The following is an 18,687-nucleotide window of genomic DNA, read 5'->3' on the forward strand; positions in this document are numbered from 1 at the left end:
ACCTTAATTTCTTCTTGGCGGAAGAAAGACAAAGACATCTTGAAAGATATGGGGGTGAGTAAATAATCAGGAAATCGTAATTGCAGAAGTAAACTAATCTATTAAAAGAATCCTTAATCCTTGAAAGAAATTTTCAATTTACTAGATTCTTTATATAATGAAATTAACAGGTGATTCAAGAACAGAATAGTTAGGCTAAGTTATTTTTAGTGGGTGATATTTATAGGTTGAATTCATACTCCCTATAGTATTTCTGTTGCTTTCTCTGTCTTTCATCTCTCTCTCTCTCTCTCTCTCTCTCGCACAAACACACGCACACACATATCTCCTCCTATCTTTCCCATCCTCTTGCAGCAGCTCATGTAAAATTGATGGCTGGGCCATTCACCGTTATATAAGACTCATATAGTTGCTCTTTTTATAGCGAGTGATTAGGGTGTGTTCAGAGGCATTTGAGAGGTGCTGCACTCCAGCAGGGATATTGAGTACTTGGCGGTAGCTTTGGATTAAAAGCTAACACAGAGATCCCTGATGACATCTTGAATGACGCTGCATTTCAGCTGGTCAGAATTAATCATACAGCTATTCATCTGGTTTTTATTCAATTTCAGTTTTTTAAATTTAGAAATAGGAGATGCCCTTCTTGGCCCTTTATTCCCTTCCTTTACTCGCGTCAGCCTTCTCGTCCTTTCGTGCCCTTGCTCACTCACTTCCTCTCCCTCCCCTCGGGTGGTTCCGACCACACAGGACCCTAATATCAGCAGCTGCATTGACGGGGAGACTGTTGCCATGGATATGGGAGGCGGTTTCCTTGGTGATGCAGCGAATAGGACCTGCCAAAGAACAAGCTAGGGTGTAACTGTAGGATATGTTCCAGAAATAGAATCTCAGTGACATAGCTTCCCGATTACTCAATGAGCGTGCATCTTCTATCCCACGCTAAATGTGTTAAATGCACTTCTGATGCTGTGTTTTCATTTCTGAGAAGAACATTGTGGTATTTTAATTATTGTGATAACAGATTTCAGAATATAGTGGTTGGCTCTGGCATAAATGTGCTCCATTTATTCAAAGCTCTAATTATGTTTATAAAACACACAATTAAATGTATTGTAATTTAGGTATATTTTACTATGATTAATATTAATATGATATCATAACATTTAATCATAAACTATAACTTTTTGTTTTCAAAAATGGTAGAACCGTATTACATGCAACTACCCCTAATTATAACCCGAACCATATATACTACATACCTTTCACATCATATTCTTTTGATTTGTTTCTATAAAAGCATCTGCTAAATAACTAAATATAAATATAGTAAATACATGTAGTTAATTAGTGTATAGTTACACTATAAAGGACACCTTTACAAGCAAAGGAATATACAAAGGAATAGAAAATAGAATGAAAATGCACTAAGAAATGCAATTTTGCCATTTTAATATCCTCTGTATATTGAGACATATGATGTATTGCAGTGTGTTCTTAGATGATTGGAAACAGTGAAATACATCTGATATACAGAGGATATTAAATATAATACGTCCTTATGCAACAAAACCCATTCACAAGATGCTGGCCCATTACAGCAATGAGACAGTCAGAGAGAAAAGATTTCTTTTATATCTGTCACTGGCCTGGAAGGCCACTGCAACTGATGCATTGTAGTGTGTGTGTGTGTGAAGTTCACTCTAATTAAGGTGCCTGAGCCAATCAGACTACACATGAATTACGACATCACATGCCTCTGCTCGGGTCTGGAAGGGCGTATGCAGTGGGAGCCAGAAAAGTAATGTGTAATACAGGTTTTGTGGTGCCCCTGATATAATTTTAAAACCACGGTTTTTACTGCTCACATTTTTCATGTTAGAATGCCTGTAATTAACTGGTCTCGTGTGTTACCTAATATAGAGGTTTAAATGTATGTGCTATTTCTGTGCAAATGCATACTGTAAAGTGCTGAATAATGCAGAACCCTGCTGTTGCGAATGATTATGGAAGTGATTTATGTATCTCAGCCTATTTATGTTTAATGATTTTTCCACTTTTTTCATGAATTGCTTGAAATGATAATCAGGTATGTGTCACAAAAAACGTTTTCTCAAAGACAGAAAGACAGTGAGAGGACATGACTGAACTGGAATGGGATTGATGTGTCTGCTGGCTGGAAGGAATTTATTTATTTTTTTGAAGGGCTAGTGTCTGACATCTGATTTATCTGTTTGAGTGTAGGAAAAGATGGTTTTTGCCCTCGAGAGCCACAAACATATTGTGATCTGCACAAAACATGTTTATCTATTGCAAGTAGACATATGGGTATTTTGGGTCACATTTTCTTTTGCCTTGTGTTGTTCGCAGCATTTAAGAATGAAGACATGTCTGCTACCTGTCTACATTGGCAGTGGTCTAGTTTTACTTGAAGTTTGTTTGGATGCATATCTTTTGAAATTATGAACAAAAAAGAATTATTTGGATCGGATCAACTCCATTAAATTATTTGCATTTACCATTGTTTTTCTCAGCTGTACGCAATTCTGTCGTAACAGACCAATTTTGGGTTGCCAACCAACATTTAAAAACCACTGCATAAAAATATCACCTAAGGCATTGGCACATTTACTCACTTAGACAATAGATATTACTCACATTTAGACAATAGATATGATTGCATTTGCTGGTTTGTCCATGCATTCTGGATCATCGCTGTGTTGACATGCTTGAACTCCTGGTCAAATCCTGACATTCCAAAACCGAATGACTTCTTTCTGACATGGGACGCAAAATAAGATATTCTGAAGAATTTGTTTGTTTTTGTCCTTACAAGGAAAGTTGGTTGTACCAAAAGTGACTCCAAAAACATAAGAATATCTTCGTTTTTTTTCCACACAAGGAAAAAAACTCAACAGGTTTAGTAAAACACAAGGCTGAGTAAACGGTGATAGACTTCTTATCTTTGGGTGAACTGTACCTTTAATAAGAACTCTCTAGAGAATGAAAGGCACAGTACACAACAGAGGTCACGCTTCCATCAACTTCATACGTGAGAGACGGATGAACATAATGGTTCAGCTGATTGCTCTAAATGCGATTGATACTGACTTTATTGTGTTGAGTGAGGGACACAGCACCTGAGGACCAGGCGATGACGACGTCCTCTGCTGAGGCTAAAGGTGCATGCTCGCATCTGCTAGAACATTCTGAGTACCAAACGAGACAATGTGTGAGGGAGAGAGAGAGAAAGGGTATTTATAAACACGCTGGATGCTAAAAGCAAGGGTTTTCAGTGCGGAGCATCCAATAAGGACGCGGCTCGCGTGATCACGTGATCGAAGACTTGGAAGGAATGTGCGGACAGAATTAGGGTGAGAGAGAGAATGAGAGAGAGGAGGGGGATTTGGGAGAGAGACGCAGAGTCATCTCAGCCTCGGCATTGAGGGAGGTTTAGAGACCAGCGCTGTAGACTTACTCATCTAAATCAATGCCGTTTACTGACGGATAGACACCTTGATACAGAACAAATCTATCTAGAGAGACAAGGGCTGTGAGGATGTCGTCCCAGCGCTCAGAGTGCAGAGATCTGTGCTCAGTGCCACCCTCCATGCCAGGGTTGGCATCGTCAACAGCTGCCCAGGGCTGGAACTGGCAGCAGGGGCAGCCAGGCGGTCTGCAATCCTCCAGACTGTTAGAGGACGACAAGCAGGACCTTTCCACCAAGTCGACAGCACTCAGCCAGGAGGCGGACCAACGGGTAACCAGTCACCAGAGCAGCAGGGGTGGGAAGAATTTGGGCAGTGCAGCAGAAAGTCCCACAAGCGTCTCGTCCTCTCCATCACCCCTGTCTCCAGGGAAAGACCTTTCCACCAATGGGGTACCATCAAGACCTTCGCCGAGGAGTGGCGTCTTGACATCCTCAGACAGGGATTGGGATCCGCCCCCCAGCATCTTGAAATCAGGCCTCGCGCCGAATTATTGCGTGATCGGCGTGGTGAATGACAGCTATGTGGAGGGCGAAGTTGAGGGCAAAACGGAAACACACCCACCCATGTCACCCCCCGTGCAACAAAACCGAATGGTCCAGCGCACAATGTCAGGCAGTACCCACCTGACAGTGCCTGCTAGCCTTCAGCTGCCCGATAAATATCCAGGCAAGGATGTGCCGCCACCCCAGACCGCCGTCAAATACTTCACCATAGAGGACAAACAGAGTCTTCTGCCATCCATGAGTATCCCATCAGCCCCTACTGCAAAGAAAGAACAGCTTGATCGTGTGCCTCAGAGTTCTGAAAGGATACAGTTACCGTCGCAACCATCGGGAAGTGGAAATGCCATTTCATCCCCTGACATTCAGCCTAAAGGTGTCTGTAATGGTAGGTGAGATCAGCTGCTGTGATCTCTGTGGTTTATCAATGTAGGATTAGGATCGGTTGGATCTCTAGATCTCTGCTTTTTAGATTACTTGTGTACTTGTGTTTTGGCATCAACAGATTTAATTCACTTTATCTGAGCTGAACATACACTATCGTTCAAAAGTGTGGGCACCTGAGTTTGTTTTTTTTGCATAATATTAAACAGTAATATTGGAATATTATTGCATTTAAAAAAACTTTTTTAATATTTTAATATATTTAAAAATGTAATGTATTCCTTGGATCGGAAAGACATTTCTTTATTATCAAATGGGCATTTTTGTTATTGTTGTTAAAATGGTAAATTATTTTAGAATTCTTTGATCAATATACAGCTCAAAATATTTTTTTATAGAAATAATTTGTAAGAATGTCTTTACTGTAATATTTTTTGTGTACTTAAATTTTTTTTTTGTTGATCTCATTGTCTCTAAACATTTGAACGGTAGTGTATTTTTGTTTTTGTGGCAAACCTTCTCTCAATGACGATCTGTTATAGATGGTTGTCATTGCAAATTATATTGAACATAACTAATAGAGTGAAGTAACCAGAGAAAGGATTGTGGTTGTTATTTCTAACTCTTTTATGTGGATTTGATATATGTATTTTCTACATTTTAAAATGTGTTTATCGAAAAAGGTTTCACTGTTAGAACAGTTTCCTTAAATGCTCCAGCAGATGGTGTGCTGTTTTTATTGTGTATGTGCATATCTGTGTATTAACTCACCTGATGAAAACAGATTGCCAGATGCAGAGGTTATAGATACGGTTATGAGATTGACAGAAAGATGGATAAGATTTGCTGTGTGTACCACTGGCTGCCTGCAGGGATACACAAAAATATCAACAGAGTAACCTTTGGATGTCCTTTTGTCATAATTTGCTTTTTGCTGTAGTGAGATGAGCCCACGTTTCACACGTATACACTTTGGCATATTACCATCCATTTGTCCATCTGTAAATGTGCGAAGAGCTTTAGAAGAAGAGCTATGGTTTTCATCTAGGGTCTCTGAAGGTACCTTAGGGGGTCTGTGGAGAAGATAAATTGAAAACATTAAATGTTCTTGCCTGTTAACAGTCGAACGAGTCATCTCTTGAGCATTAAGAGCATTTTATTCCTCAATAATGTTATTAAAAAGTGTATAGAGGACAAAAAAGATTTTCTTTAAAAATTGTATTTTATTTATTTAAAAAGGAAACATACATATATTTGTTCTTCATTTTAATATAGCAAAGATATAGTGTAAAAAATAAAGCCAAAATAAAAAAAATCTAGTAATAACAATAAACTGGATGCTTTTGACTTTCAATATTTATCATTCTGTCCCAGGAACAGTGTGCTCTTTCTTTCTGTCCTTTCTGTTTTCTTTGTTGTCGTTTTTCTCTCTCTCTCTCTCTCAGACATGCACGGTTTTTGGTGTTTTGGTCTTCTGTTGGCCATTGATTTTTCATTTTGTGGGGTGAATGGTGCCAAGTTACATAAGGCATCCAAACTGACAATGTGCTTTTCTGTCTGTCCGCTCAAGGCACTGTCACTTTCTATGCCCTTTTTCATGACCTCTCATGCTTTTCTACTTTAATTCTTATTGTTAGAATGTACTGAGACAGAGACATACAGTGCAACGTACTGCTAAATTATCACAAAATCTTGGATATTCCAACAAGAGCCTTGTGTGAACAGTGTGAACTTACATTGATCAAAATGACAATTACAGAGATAATAATTGTAGATACGCATTTGCTTTGTCTTTTAAAGTGAAAGAAGATAAGACAGCCAAAGAGAAAATGGAGAAGGTGGAAACTGCTCCAAAGATGGAAAACATCAACATAATTGAGAAGCAAGACAAGCCTGAGAAAATTGAGAAGATTGATCACCTGGACAAGAAAGACGATATCACAAAGAAACCAGACAGCGTGGATAAGACTCAGAAGAGTGAACAAATTATCAAGGATGAGAAGAAAGTTGAGAAAGAAGAAAAACAGGATAATAAAGCTGAGAAAAATGAGAAGGTAGACAAACCTGAGAAGACAAACAAGGAGAAAGAGGAGAAGAAAGACAATGGAGAAAAAGTGGACAAGACAGCCAAAGCTGAGAAGAATATGACGGCTGCTAAAGGACCTGCTAAGTCTCCAACAGCTAATGGGAGCAAGGAGGTGACCAGCCCAGATAGTAAGGCCAAGGTAAGTTTGAAAAACATAGGCACTTCATTCATTAAATATGCTTTTTTAATTTAAACTGCCACATTTGAGAAAAAGAGGTTTTTGCACTCATTTTTTCATCTTTATAAAGAATAAAGATCAGTAACCCAAACTCACAACTTATTATTTCAAGCAATTTGTACAGCCATTGCTGCTACCTTGATTTTATCATGCACCCATGTTTGCATCTAGTTTTTCTTTTGTGCTTTTTGCAAATACATGCATATAGCCTTCAGCTGGGTCAACCAAACAAAGCTCAGCAAGACCAAACTCGCTGTCCACTGGAGACAGTGCAGGTGCCACCAAACGCACCTCTCCCACCAACTCTACCAATAAAAAAAGCCCTATGCCCAAGGCAACAACCCCCACTGCTGGCACCAAGAAAACCCCCACCACCACATCTACTCTTGAGACTAAGGCCAAGGTGAGTTAATGCCATTTCCCTTATTTGTGGTTTGGCACCCGGCCTACAATCCACAGGGGAGACCATTTGCGACTTTCTCTGGTGCCCATCTCTCTTTCCCTAAAATCAGCCCATGGCTTGCCCTCTGTGTCATTGTCACAATGTTCTATCACCAACAAATCTCCCAAGAGAGAGGCATGTTTTTAGGCTGCTGAATAAAATATGAGGTGCAGTTTTGTTTTTGCCTCTTAAATATTTCACAAGGACAGATATCAATTAATTTGAAAGGGCTAATTATATGCCCCTCTCTTCAGATTAGGTTGTAAATTACTTTTTCTCCAGCTTTCATGCATGGTGCTTGTAGATTATGAATCTATAATTCATTTTCACCTTTTCATCTAGTGTCATCTCTTCTCTGCTCATTTTCTATATGGGTGATTTTTCATTTAGGTGACATTTTTGTCCAGTAGTTATTATTATTATTATTATTATAAAGAGAAAATCTAGTATATTACAGTAGTATATTATAATATGCTTTACATTACATTTGGGACAAAGGATTTATTTTAAATCTTGGACTGCTTGGTAACATGTTGCATTAGACAATTCAATGTTTGATCCCTACAAAAAAAATAATTGCAATCACATACAATATCAAAGATCAACCTTGATATCCAATATACCACAATAGACTTTAAAGTTGATCAAGACCAATGTCAGATCTTTCATCTCAGTCATGTCATTACACATTTATTTTTTTCAAATAGTTAAACTCTGACTAAATTGAACAATCACCCTCAAACATTACACCATCCTTATGTATGTCACTTATCTAATCAACCTCCTGACTTCAAAACATTTTTGTTCATGGTTGTTCAGATTATAATGTCTTACTGTTTTCTTCAGTCTTCTGAGACAGCAACTCAGCGTCGCCCTCCTGTGCCAAAGGCTAAACCTGCATCTGCTACCAACTCTAAAAATGGCACTAGTACCCCAACTACCACCTCTGCCCGACGTTCCTCTGGTGAGTTGTTCCACCACACAGAACAAGTCATAGACTTAGCGTCCTAATAATTGTTTGTGTAGTATAAAAGGTCCCAGATCATAAATATTCTTCTAAACTTTCTTATCAGGTGTTTTATCAGACAAACAATTGACAAGTTGCTAAACAACAATACAGTCAATTCTGTTCCTCACGTTCATTTTGATTGTTTTCATTACAATAAGGTCTTTTGGAGATCAGATTATGCATTCAGTAATTTAAAGTCAGGATAATCATGTAATAAAATTTAAATTTGCATATTTTAATTTGATTCTGTGTTTTCACAGCTACAAAGACTGAAAACCAAGCAGGAGACGTGAAAAAGACAAGTGCAAAGACAACACCAGGTGAGAATCCAGAGATATAATTCACATAGAGTAGAATATTATATCAGATTTAGCTTTGGTTTAATTGCTGAAAGTTAAAAGCTGAAGTTAAGAGTCATGTTTAACTTCAGTTGCACTTGTGCTAGACTGTGACTACTTGTTTCTTGGCTTAATGTATCTTTCTTTTACATCGTAAACTAAACTATTTCTGTGTAATCAATTCCTATGCATTATCATTTTCAGAAGTTGCTTTATGACTCGCAGGAGTATTGAAACTGGTCAATTTCAAAAGTTCTTACCATTTGTACCATATAAATCCTTACCATAACATCTAAAGCTATCCGAGTGGGTGTAATATAAAATGTGTAATATCTTTATACCAATATATCACAAAAAAATCCTTAAAAGGCAAACATTTCAGTGAGCAGACTTGAATAACACCCATTCCATGAAATGAAGTAAATTCAGGTTAAATAAACCAACAGTCCAACAGATTCAAGAGTGAGAGATCCTCTTTCCAGCGGTCAGCAGAGGTGCTTATGTGCAAATAAAGGTGCTTACTTGTCTGTAGCTGTTACTGAATGCTGATTTGATGGAGGCTTTAAAAGCGGGGTGAGAAGTTTACCTCTACTGTTTCCTGAAAACACAGCAGTTCTGAGCTAATACACACTGACTAGTGCATTTGTTAGTCATCAAATCTGAAGCTGCTGACATAGTCAGGGATAGACTTACTCACAGAGGCCTGTCTGAAAACATCACACTGATAGAACCTTCAACTCCTCTCTGTATCTCTGTGTACACAACGGCCGAAAACCTTGTCACTTAGATGAGGGCTTGGCACTTTTCTGGTGGCTTAGGGAGAAGAAACATTCATGAGGTCAACGACAAGAAGATTTATCTGTCTGTGACCTCTCATGCATACTGTATCAAACCTCCTGGACTGTGCTGTTCGCTGCCACAGTGACTTGCATTTTGTTTTGCAGTTAAAACAACTCCAAGAACAACTCGCACTCCACCTTCTGCCACCAGCACAGCAGCTACCAATGGGACCCCTACCCCTCGTCCGTCCCGCATCACCAAACCCCCTGTACCCAAGCAGACTCCCCTAGAGAAGAAGCCTCCTGTACCCCGAGCCCCCCGAAATGTTCGGCCCACCAACGCACCACTACCGGATCTAAAAAACGTGCGCTCCAAGATCGGTTCCACTGATAACATGAAGTACCAGCCTGGAGGAGGCAAGGTGAGTTGACTGCTCAAAAGAAAACCAGAATAATTTGCATGTGCGCGAGGAATGAAATAATATGGACTTTAGAGACACACGTACTGTAGATACTGCACTTAACCTCATTTGTTTACAGAGTTAGATTCAATTTGATGCATTATTTGGCAACACATGATCAAAAGCTCATGTTCTGCACTATTGCTGCTATTAAGCACATTATGAAACCTCAAATTTTGCTATAGTTGCTTCTCATACGTACGTCTCATATCACTGCTGGTCAATGTAAATACCATTGTTCATTTGATTGATCCTGAATTTTCTGTCAGATCCTAAAAGATGCTGTCAGTTTTGACTGAGCTCATGGATGCACGGCTTTCAACTGTGTTCTGTGATTGGCAAACAAAGCTCCCGCTTTTTATTACCGAATCTGTAGAATTGATTTGTCTGTCTTCCATAGCGTCTCCCAGCCACCATTCTTCCCCATCTCTCTGAAATAAAAAAAGATTTTGTGTAGCAGAGTTCCCCCGAAGGGTTTTCACTTTTCAGGGAAGATCTAGAGTCTGGCTGTTTCTATATTTACACCATCTGTAATACAGATGGTGACTGTCAACTAAAGACCACAATGCATCATTTAAATTAAAATGTCTTTTTATGAAACCCTCCATGTTTGCTCTCTGGAATTTCCATTCATATTTAAATGAATAGTTCACTCAAAAATGAGAAATTTGCCATGATTTACTCAAAACTGAGAAATTTGCCATGATTTACTTTACATTTTATTGTCATAGCATATTTGTGCAATGCAAATAAATATTTTGATTAATGTTTTTGCCAGTGCAATAAAAGTCCAAAAATCCATCACTGGCTTTTACTGCATGGATAAAAATACACTAAATAATTTTTTCAAATATAATTAAAATATGTCTTTTCGGTTTGGAATGACTGAGTGAGTAAATGATGACTGAAAATTCATTGTTTAGTGAGCCATCCCTTAAGTTTCAACTGGCTTTGTATTTAACAGATGCAGTTAAATATTTCCCCCTGTGCGACTGATGACACAAACCGTCAGATGATTCTTTCAAATGCCAAAGTAACCTTAGCTTACTGAATCACGTATTGTGGCACATCCTATACTTCCCTCTCTGAGACCTTCAACCCTGGGCTTTCTGTACCTCCTCCCTGCACTGCACTGACTAAAGGGGTGCTTGTCTCCTCAGGTCTCTGCAGCCCAGGGCAAGACCGATGCTCTGCCAAAGACCAGCCAGGGCAAAGTGAGTCCCACCCAATGACATCTCCCTGACTCACTGCCTCAATATCACTCTCTCTCCTGCTCTTACTCTCGCTGTCTTTCCAAAGATCATCAGATTTTGTAGAAACTAATGCAACCCTCACAAAACTCATAATTGCAGAGAAAGTGGTTTTCTTATTTATAAGGAAACATGCAGGCACAGTTATTGTTTTATATAAACATGTCCACATACATATGTTTAAGAGCAATGCAGCCTGGTCTGTGTATGTCTTCTATGGATTTAACAATGCACAATTCTGTCTCAGTTCACCCATGATCATTGTGCCACTCTTTGTGGAATATTCGTAGAGTGTGGTTTACCATTGTTTCCAGATAATTGACATAGTGGTTTTGTTCTAAAACTCTGCACTAACCACATCCATCTAAAAATAGCATTACTGCATGTTGTATTTACTCAGCAATAATATCAACACTCTATAGTGCTATTAATTTATTACCGTACAATGGATTGTCATACTTGCACTCTTGCTTTTGCTTTTAAGGTAAAAAATATAATATGTGCTATATATATATATATCACCTTTCTTGCAGCTTTCAAAAACAGGAGACTGTGGCTATTCTTGGGGAACTTATTACAGCAAAAAATATATATATATATATATATATATATATATATATATATATATATATATATATATATATATATATATATATATATATATATATATATATTATTACAGCATATATATATATATATTATATTATATATATTATATTATATTATATTATTATATAACAGTAGTTCTTAAGCAGAGGACCTCAGAAAACTTCCAAAGGGCGAGATTTAAAATTTATTTACAAAATAATAAACATACTTCTTTCCATCTGTAGCTATTATCTCTTTTGATTAACATAAAGTTTTTGAAAAATGAATTGTGGTCAATGAACTTATTTACATGTATTAATACTAATATTGATAATAATGTATTACAGTTATTATACGAATATGAACCTTTGAATATCGTATTTGACAAAATCGCCTTTGAGTCAAAAGGTTGAGAACATCTATTATATTGTCTTGCATAACATCTGTTACTGGCATATGGTTAAAACCTTTTTTTAATTAATGTGTTTTCACACCCAAGATCACCTACAGCCTCCTTCTGTGTCACAATGACAGTTTTGTGTTTTAAGAAATTGTGTCTCTTTATATCTGTTATCTATTATGTATGCATTTCCTTGGATATTGTTTAACAGTGCCTTGCATGTCAATAACTAAGTAGACTTTAGTGCTACTGGTGCTTCTTGCTGCTCAAAGAATCATCATGGTCGTGTTTTTGTTTTTAGGAAATTCAGCAGTTTTTGGTACAGCCTTCAAGCTATGTTATCTCCAAATTACATTTGCTTTTCCTGGAGTGGTCTGTCACTGCAGGTCAAATGAAACTGAGTTAGACTGTAGACCCTTGAGTGTTTAAGCATTACCTGAGATTAAGGCAATAAAGGGAGCTTCAGGCTGTGAAAAACATACTCTGAGTCAGACATAGTGTTCCGGGCCTGCTGTTACTCTGTCCAAACAAATATGTGAGTCACACAAATAAATCCTGCACCAAATAACACAACAGACAATGAACATTTGAATCTAATATGGTCGCCACATCTACTATCTATTTGTGTACTATCTACTATCTGAATCTACTTCTTCAAACACAAGAGTTAAAATAACTGCTGCAAATAAACAAGTACTATAGCTTGATCATGTAACACTACTTGACATGAACATGATGATTTTTTTTTTTATCTTCGGTGGCATCGTGCTACTATTTACTTTTATTTTACAGTAGTACATTGTTTGACACACTCATAGTGTTTGCTTCTGTCTGTTTTGCAGATGTAACTGTAGAATAACCTTTGACAATGTTTCCTCTGTGCTATGTTTAGGTTCAGATAGTCCACAAAAAGCTAGACTTCAGCCATGTCACCTCACGATGTGGCTCCAAGGACAATATCAAGCATGTTCCTGGTGGAGGAAATGTACGTGTAGAGTTTCATATTTGCACAATAATATATAAAACGTGTAGCGTATAGAATTACTCATCTTCATGTTGTTTTAAAACTGTAATACCTCTGTTTATGTTTGGAGCACAAATGAAGATATTTGTGATAAAATATAAGAACTTTCTGACCCTCCATAGACGTAACTACCACGTTCAAGACCATTAAGGACATTGTTAAAACAGCAATGTTCATCCTTAGCTTTACAAAGTGCAAAGAAAACAAAAATAACAACCTTTCAACAACTATTCAACAGTTATATCCCTTTTCTATTTGACTTTGACACACGCTTGTGAAACTTGTGAAACTCTATATTCAGACAATAAACTAAGAGAAATGGACGTTTCACACCTTTTGTCATCAGCATGTGTTGTAGTATTCTTATGAATGTGCATCGAAAACTGACATGGAAGAAAATAAATCAAATAAATCAATAAAGTCATTATTTTTGTGTTTTATTCTTCCTAAAATTAAAACTGAACCACTGACATGACATGGAATATTTTAACTATGTCCTCATTAACTTTCTGGGCCTTAGTTTCATTGCTGTCTCTGGAGGGTCAGAAAGTTCTTGGTTTTCATCAAAATATCTAAATTTCTGTTCTGAAGATGAAGAAAGGTCTTATGGGTTTGGCACGACATGAAGGTGAGTAATTAACAACAGAATTAAAATTTTGGGGTAAAGTAAGCCTTACAACATTGGATGCTAAGAACAGCAATGAGTTACATGTGTAGTATGTATCTTAAATGTTCTTATTGGTGTGCAGGTTCAGATTTTAAATAAAAAGGTTGATTTGAGCAAAGTGACCTCTAAATGTGGATCGAAGGACAACATAAAGCACAAGCCAGGTAGGCGATGGATCATTTTTAATATTGCCTATTACTGTAAACGCAGTCTCATTGCGAGCGCATACAATAAATAATCATGTGAATGATGATTCATCTCTCTCAGGTGGTGGTGATGTAAAGATTGAATCCCATAAGGTTAACGTCAAGGCCAAGGCCAAAGTGGGATCAATGGACAATGTAGGCCATGAACCAGGAGGTAGCAATGACAAGGTAGTAAATAGTTTTGTAGGATATTACATATTAGGAATGCATCGCTTCATTATTAATGTTACATTTTCCAGAAGGTCTTTCAGAAGCAAGCATGTTTTGCAACACCTACCTTTTTTTAATAATTAGTTTGTAAGATTCAAGCCCGTCAGCGCATGGAAATGCACTTTTTTTTCTAACATCTGATATGACTGGGCATTTCACAAGCAACAGCACCAGTTTGCTTGTTTGGTAGTGGTTTTGAGCATTAACAGCTGAGAAAAATGCATGCAAATATGCTAGAAAATTTTAGTTTAAATTTGAGAAGTTGTTGTTTTAATATAGATTTTATAGATATAAATAGTACATTTATGTAATTTGTAAGGCACAATATATAAATACAAATAAACTAATAAATAAATGAATTCCTGTATTAGACTTAAAAGAGACAGTATAGACATTTATAATGATTTGTTTCATATAATTCCTGTTCTTTTTTTGTTTCTTTTTAACAAAATGCTGATTTCCAAAAAAAAAGTAAAATGGTTTCCACAAAAATATTAAGTGTATGCTGTTTTTAAATATTTCTTGAGCACCAAATCAGCATATTAGAATAATTTTTTAAACTATCATGTTGTGACACTGAGGACTTGATCGATGTCTGCTAAAATGCATAGAAAGCATTCATGTCAATTTTGTACTACTGTTTCTACGTTTTTGTTTTCCATATATTTTCTACAGTAATACACGCATTTGTCTCAGGTAGCCATATTCTTTAACTTATTGCTGTTGCATTGTGTTTCCAGGCTGAGGGGGTTCAGCAGAAATCCGAGGGAAGCCCGTCTCCCCCGGCTATCTCTCCACCCGTGCAGGCAGGCAATGGGGCAAAGGCGAATGGGCTGAAAGAGAACTCTCCTGCTCCCGCACCTTCTTTGGGAGAGGGGCCCCGGGACTCCCAGGGCCTGGACAAGCGCATCCCTGGGACAAGTAAGTGCAAACTAGGCATATTGAGCCTTTAAATAAGACTCCTTAATAAGAGAAACCTGAAGAGATAATTTACTGTGTATATTAGCATTTAGGAACTTTGATTTAAATTGAATTGGCCACAACCCACAGGTAACTGAACTGAAAAGTTCACAAAAGTTCATTTATTTAATAGGATAAAATAACTGAATTCAAATTTCAAACATATCTATTTGCTGTGCTGCCATTCTTTCTGACTGTAAGGGCAGTGAACTTAAAGTACTTTGTGCTATTATTTTAAACTTTCAAACAAGGCTTTAAATTCTACATCCTTTTTTACACCAATACTGAAATACCTAATACCTAAATACTGAACAAACCTGATTTATATTGGAAACAAATAGCTTAACTGTTTTTTTTTAGCTATTTATGTTGTTTCCTAACAGCTTCTCAATTTCTTTGCTCTCAGATTGAGTCCTACAAGCTGAAAATCCGCGAGAACGCACGAGCTCGCACGGACCACGGCGCTAAAATCATCTCCTGGTCCTCCCTGAGTGGCAGCCACCCCCACCCACATCGCAGCACCTCTCTCAGTGTTTCTCTGGGGTCCGCCATGTCCTCACACTCAACCCAGCTTGTCCCATTCACTCAGCTATGAGATGGGTGCAAACCAGTACACTAGCAGGAGAAGGACTCTGATTTCAACACAGCCTGTCCCTTTAAAACCTATCTTCTCATTAGCATCTTCTCATGTTTACAGTTTTCTTTGTTGTTTTTGTTGTTTTTTTTCTTTGATTTGAGATCATGTTTTGGGACAGATCCAGGCTGTGGCTTAATTTATAGCACTTCTTTTCAAATGCAGGGTTTGGTTTGAGGCTAGATTGGGGATGAAGTCTCCAGACTGTAGGAGAAAGAGTTGGATGCTGCAGCCATGTAGCTCTTATTGTCATCTTTGGTAAATCCATAGCATTTTGGCCATAACACCAGAGTTTCCTTCTAAACTTCCTACGAGCCTGTGCTATCCTTTAGACAGACCTAAATTTAGAGGTAACACCCTCTTTTCTGTCTGTATCTGGCAGTAGATGTTCTCCAATGGGAACCCCAGAACTCACTTGAGATGTAGCTTATTACATCATATTATGGCAGTTACGCTCCCTGTATTGTTAGTATATGGGGCTGTCTTAAATCCCAGTCAAAAGGGACGAACCAGCCTCCATCCATTCATCTGCTCCCTTTGCTCCACTGACCCTTTCCGCCTCACATGAATTATAAACCCTGTTCTCCCTCAGTATTTAAATGAGCACTTAATCATTTGAAACGTATAGGTTGTTCAAACAATAGCATATTTACATCTTCAGTGAGTTTGCTGTATCGTGTTTGCGTAAATTCCTGTAACGATGAGCTGTATCATTATGATGTCTAACCATCTGATTACATTTTCCACTTTCCATTACTCTCAAAGCATCTTGTGAACTAATAGGACACAAAAACACATGACACACACAAACTACAGCATGATACAGGAAGAGAAAAAAGGATATGGCACGCAAACTAAACAGACAGGATGGGAAGAAATATAGATGGATAAAGAAAGTTGTTCGAAAGTTCAAATGGAAACGTGTTTACACTCCGTACACAGGTCATGATTATTTGCTCAATGTTCCAGATCATCCCAACTTTCAATTAAGTATTGTACTTCGAAATTCAAGAAGCAAATAACGTTAGCACTGGACAAATGAACAGGCATGTGCGAGGGCCCATTACATGAACAGCAAATGTATTCTAAATAAGCATTGCAATAGTCCATTTCTCTATTGTTTATTCAGTGGCAATTGATAAATTGTTGTCTAGAAATTACTATTTAATCAAACATAGTAGTAAATGCTTTTTGGTTTTCTTACAAAGTGATGCATTATTCACAAAGTAGTTGAATATCATAGTTTTAAACTCTCCAAACCTGCTATTGTAGGGCTGCTTTTTAAAACTCTTGACTAGTGACACTGTTTAACAGTGAATTTGTGGGCACTTTATTGGTAGTAATATTACTCTAGATATATTTAGCTGCATAATGCCTGCAGGAAAAAAAAAAAAAAACAATTTGCTGTTGTTGGTTAAAAGGTTATGTTTGTATACAGGGTTTGATTCATTACAGTATGGGGTTTGATTCACTGTTGTGAAATAATCATTTTCTTTCCTGGTATTTTACTGTGATGTCATGGTAGGTCATTGATGGTGGTAATGTTGTAACATCAAAGAAGATCCCACATAAAACTGAGCAACAGACACCAGGACGTAGTAAATTATGCAAATATCTTATGAAATAATTAGCTGATGAGCATTTGAAATGCACTTTATGATGGATGTTTTATACTACAACGAGAGCGATCAGATTGATTGAGCACATTTTCCTAAATTGTATTCCCTTCAAAAACAGTCCCAGTTACTTAAAAATGCAAAACATGTACCTGTATCTCACAGAGCAGTCTGTAAATACAGTTTGTACGAGTGTGAGCAAGTGTGTTGTGTGTAGAGCAGCTGCGCTTGGCCAAACTGTCCTGTCTGTAGTTCCTTTCGTGATTAGTGTGTACTGTTCAGGGGCTATGCCAGTAAACTTCAGTGTTGTACTCTTGATACAGTGATCATAACCTTTCATGCCTTCAGACAGCTCTATTTTGTCATTTCCGTAATGAATGAACACTCTCACAGTGTTAGTCCACTTCTCACATCCCCCGCACCAGTCCGCTCAACGCAGTTTTGTAAATACACGTTTCACACTTTATACCCCGCAGGGGGGAAACACTTCTTGATTGGGTTGTATAGAGAAGCAAAGTTAGATTTTGCATCTATGAATATTTCTCCAGACAGTATTTTATTCTTTAAGTGAGTCTGCCTTTTTGTGATAAAAAGGGCTGGCAAACAAGAATGTTTTTAAAATGTATTGTATTCAGGAAGCAAAGAATATATATTATGTGTGTAACTTTTTCTCTTTGTCATCACAGGTCACATACTAAATACAATGTAACCAATAGGAGGAGGAGTGTGATTGATTTTGCCTAAGAATGGATAAACTCAAAGGACTCTGAGGATGTCCTTCTGTGTGAAAAAAAGGCACAGCATTCTGGTAATGACTTAAGTAGCCTGACACAGGATGCAGAAAGTGGGTCGAGAGTTTAGAGGTAATCAGTAACCACAGGAACAATGATTCCTCCCACATACTGCACCTGACACGTAGACCTTGAATGTTGTTTGGATATCCATGCCGCACATCTGTATGAGACTAACTGTAACTGGTAGACTAATCGGCATGTTTAAAAATAGATAGAGCACTGGAATTAGGCAGCAAAAGAGCCCCCTAGTGTGTCTGTTAGGACTCACAATGTGTGTACTACCCATAGAACACACCAAAAGAGCATGCTGATAACAATGGACTACAGACATCAGTCCTAAATTGGATTTAATGTCTCCCCCCTGATTTAAGATGTTTTGTTTTTTGTTTTGTTTTTTGGTTTTTGGTATGAAAGAAGTCATTGTGATTAATTGTTAACTAGTGATGTGGATATTTAATCATGAATAAATAAAAAAGAAACAAGCAAAATGTGCATTTTTTTCAGAGCATCATATGTCATCTCTTTTGGGTACTCTGTGCAGTAGTTGAGGAATAATGATGTTGTACTGGGCAATAAAACATGGAAAGGTTGTAGCAGTAGCAGCCATTCCCTTAAAATTTAAAACCTTTTTATTTGGTGTTCACTGTTTCAGTACATTAGTACATTTTAAAAG

General features: G+C 37.6%; 1 protein-coding gene across 5 annotated transcripts in view; it reads left to right on the plus strand.

Moving 5' to 3' along the window:
* map4l (microtubule associated protein 4 like) overlaps nucleotides 1–18,502 on the plus strand; it is a 34,745-nt gene extending 16,243 nt beyond the window's left edge. For 3 of the 5 annotated variants that reach the window (XM_043261450.1, XM_043261459.1, XM_043261484.1), the window contains 11 exons: nucleotides 6,173–6,597; nucleotides 6,845–7,039; nucleotides 7,925–8,042; nucleotides 8,348–8,407; nucleotides 9,370–9,626; nucleotides 10,826–10,879; nucleotides 12,796–12,888; nucleotides 13,677–13,758; nucleotides 13,862–13,968; nucleotides 14,751–14,931; nucleotides 15,377–18,502. In XM_043261450.1, the coding sequence (XP_043117385.1) occupies nucleotides 6,173–6,597; nucleotides 6,845–7,039; nucleotides 7,925–8,042; nucleotides 8,348–8,407; nucleotides 9,370–9,626; nucleotides 10,826–10,879; nucleotides 12,796–12,888; nucleotides 13,677–13,758; nucleotides 13,862–13,968; nucleotides 14,751–14,931; nucleotides 15,377–15,381 (1,577 nt within the window). In that variant the 3' untranslated portion in view covers nucleotides 15,382–18,502. The remainder of the gene's footprint in view (nucleotides 1–6,172; nucleotides 6,598–6,844; nucleotides 7,040–7,924; nucleotides 8,043–8,347; nucleotides 8,408–9,369; nucleotides 9,627–10,825; nucleotides 10,880–12,795; nucleotides 12,889–13,676; nucleotides 13,759–13,861; nucleotides 13,969–14,750; nucleotides 14,932–15,376) is intronic. The other 2 variants (XM_043261468.1, XM_043261476.1) reach the window with 2 other exon arrangements.
* Nucleotides 18,503–18,687: the final 185 nt, after the last annotated feature.

Source organism: Puntigrus tetrazona, chromosome 2, assembly GCF_018831695.1.
Source record: "Puntigrus tetrazona isolate hp1 chromosome 2, ASM1883169v1, whole genome shotgun sequence".
In the NCBI taxonomy this organism is placed as follows: domain Eukaryota; kingdom Metazoa; phylum Chordata; class Actinopteri; order Cypriniformes; family Cyprinidae; genus Puntigrus; species Puntigrus tetrazona.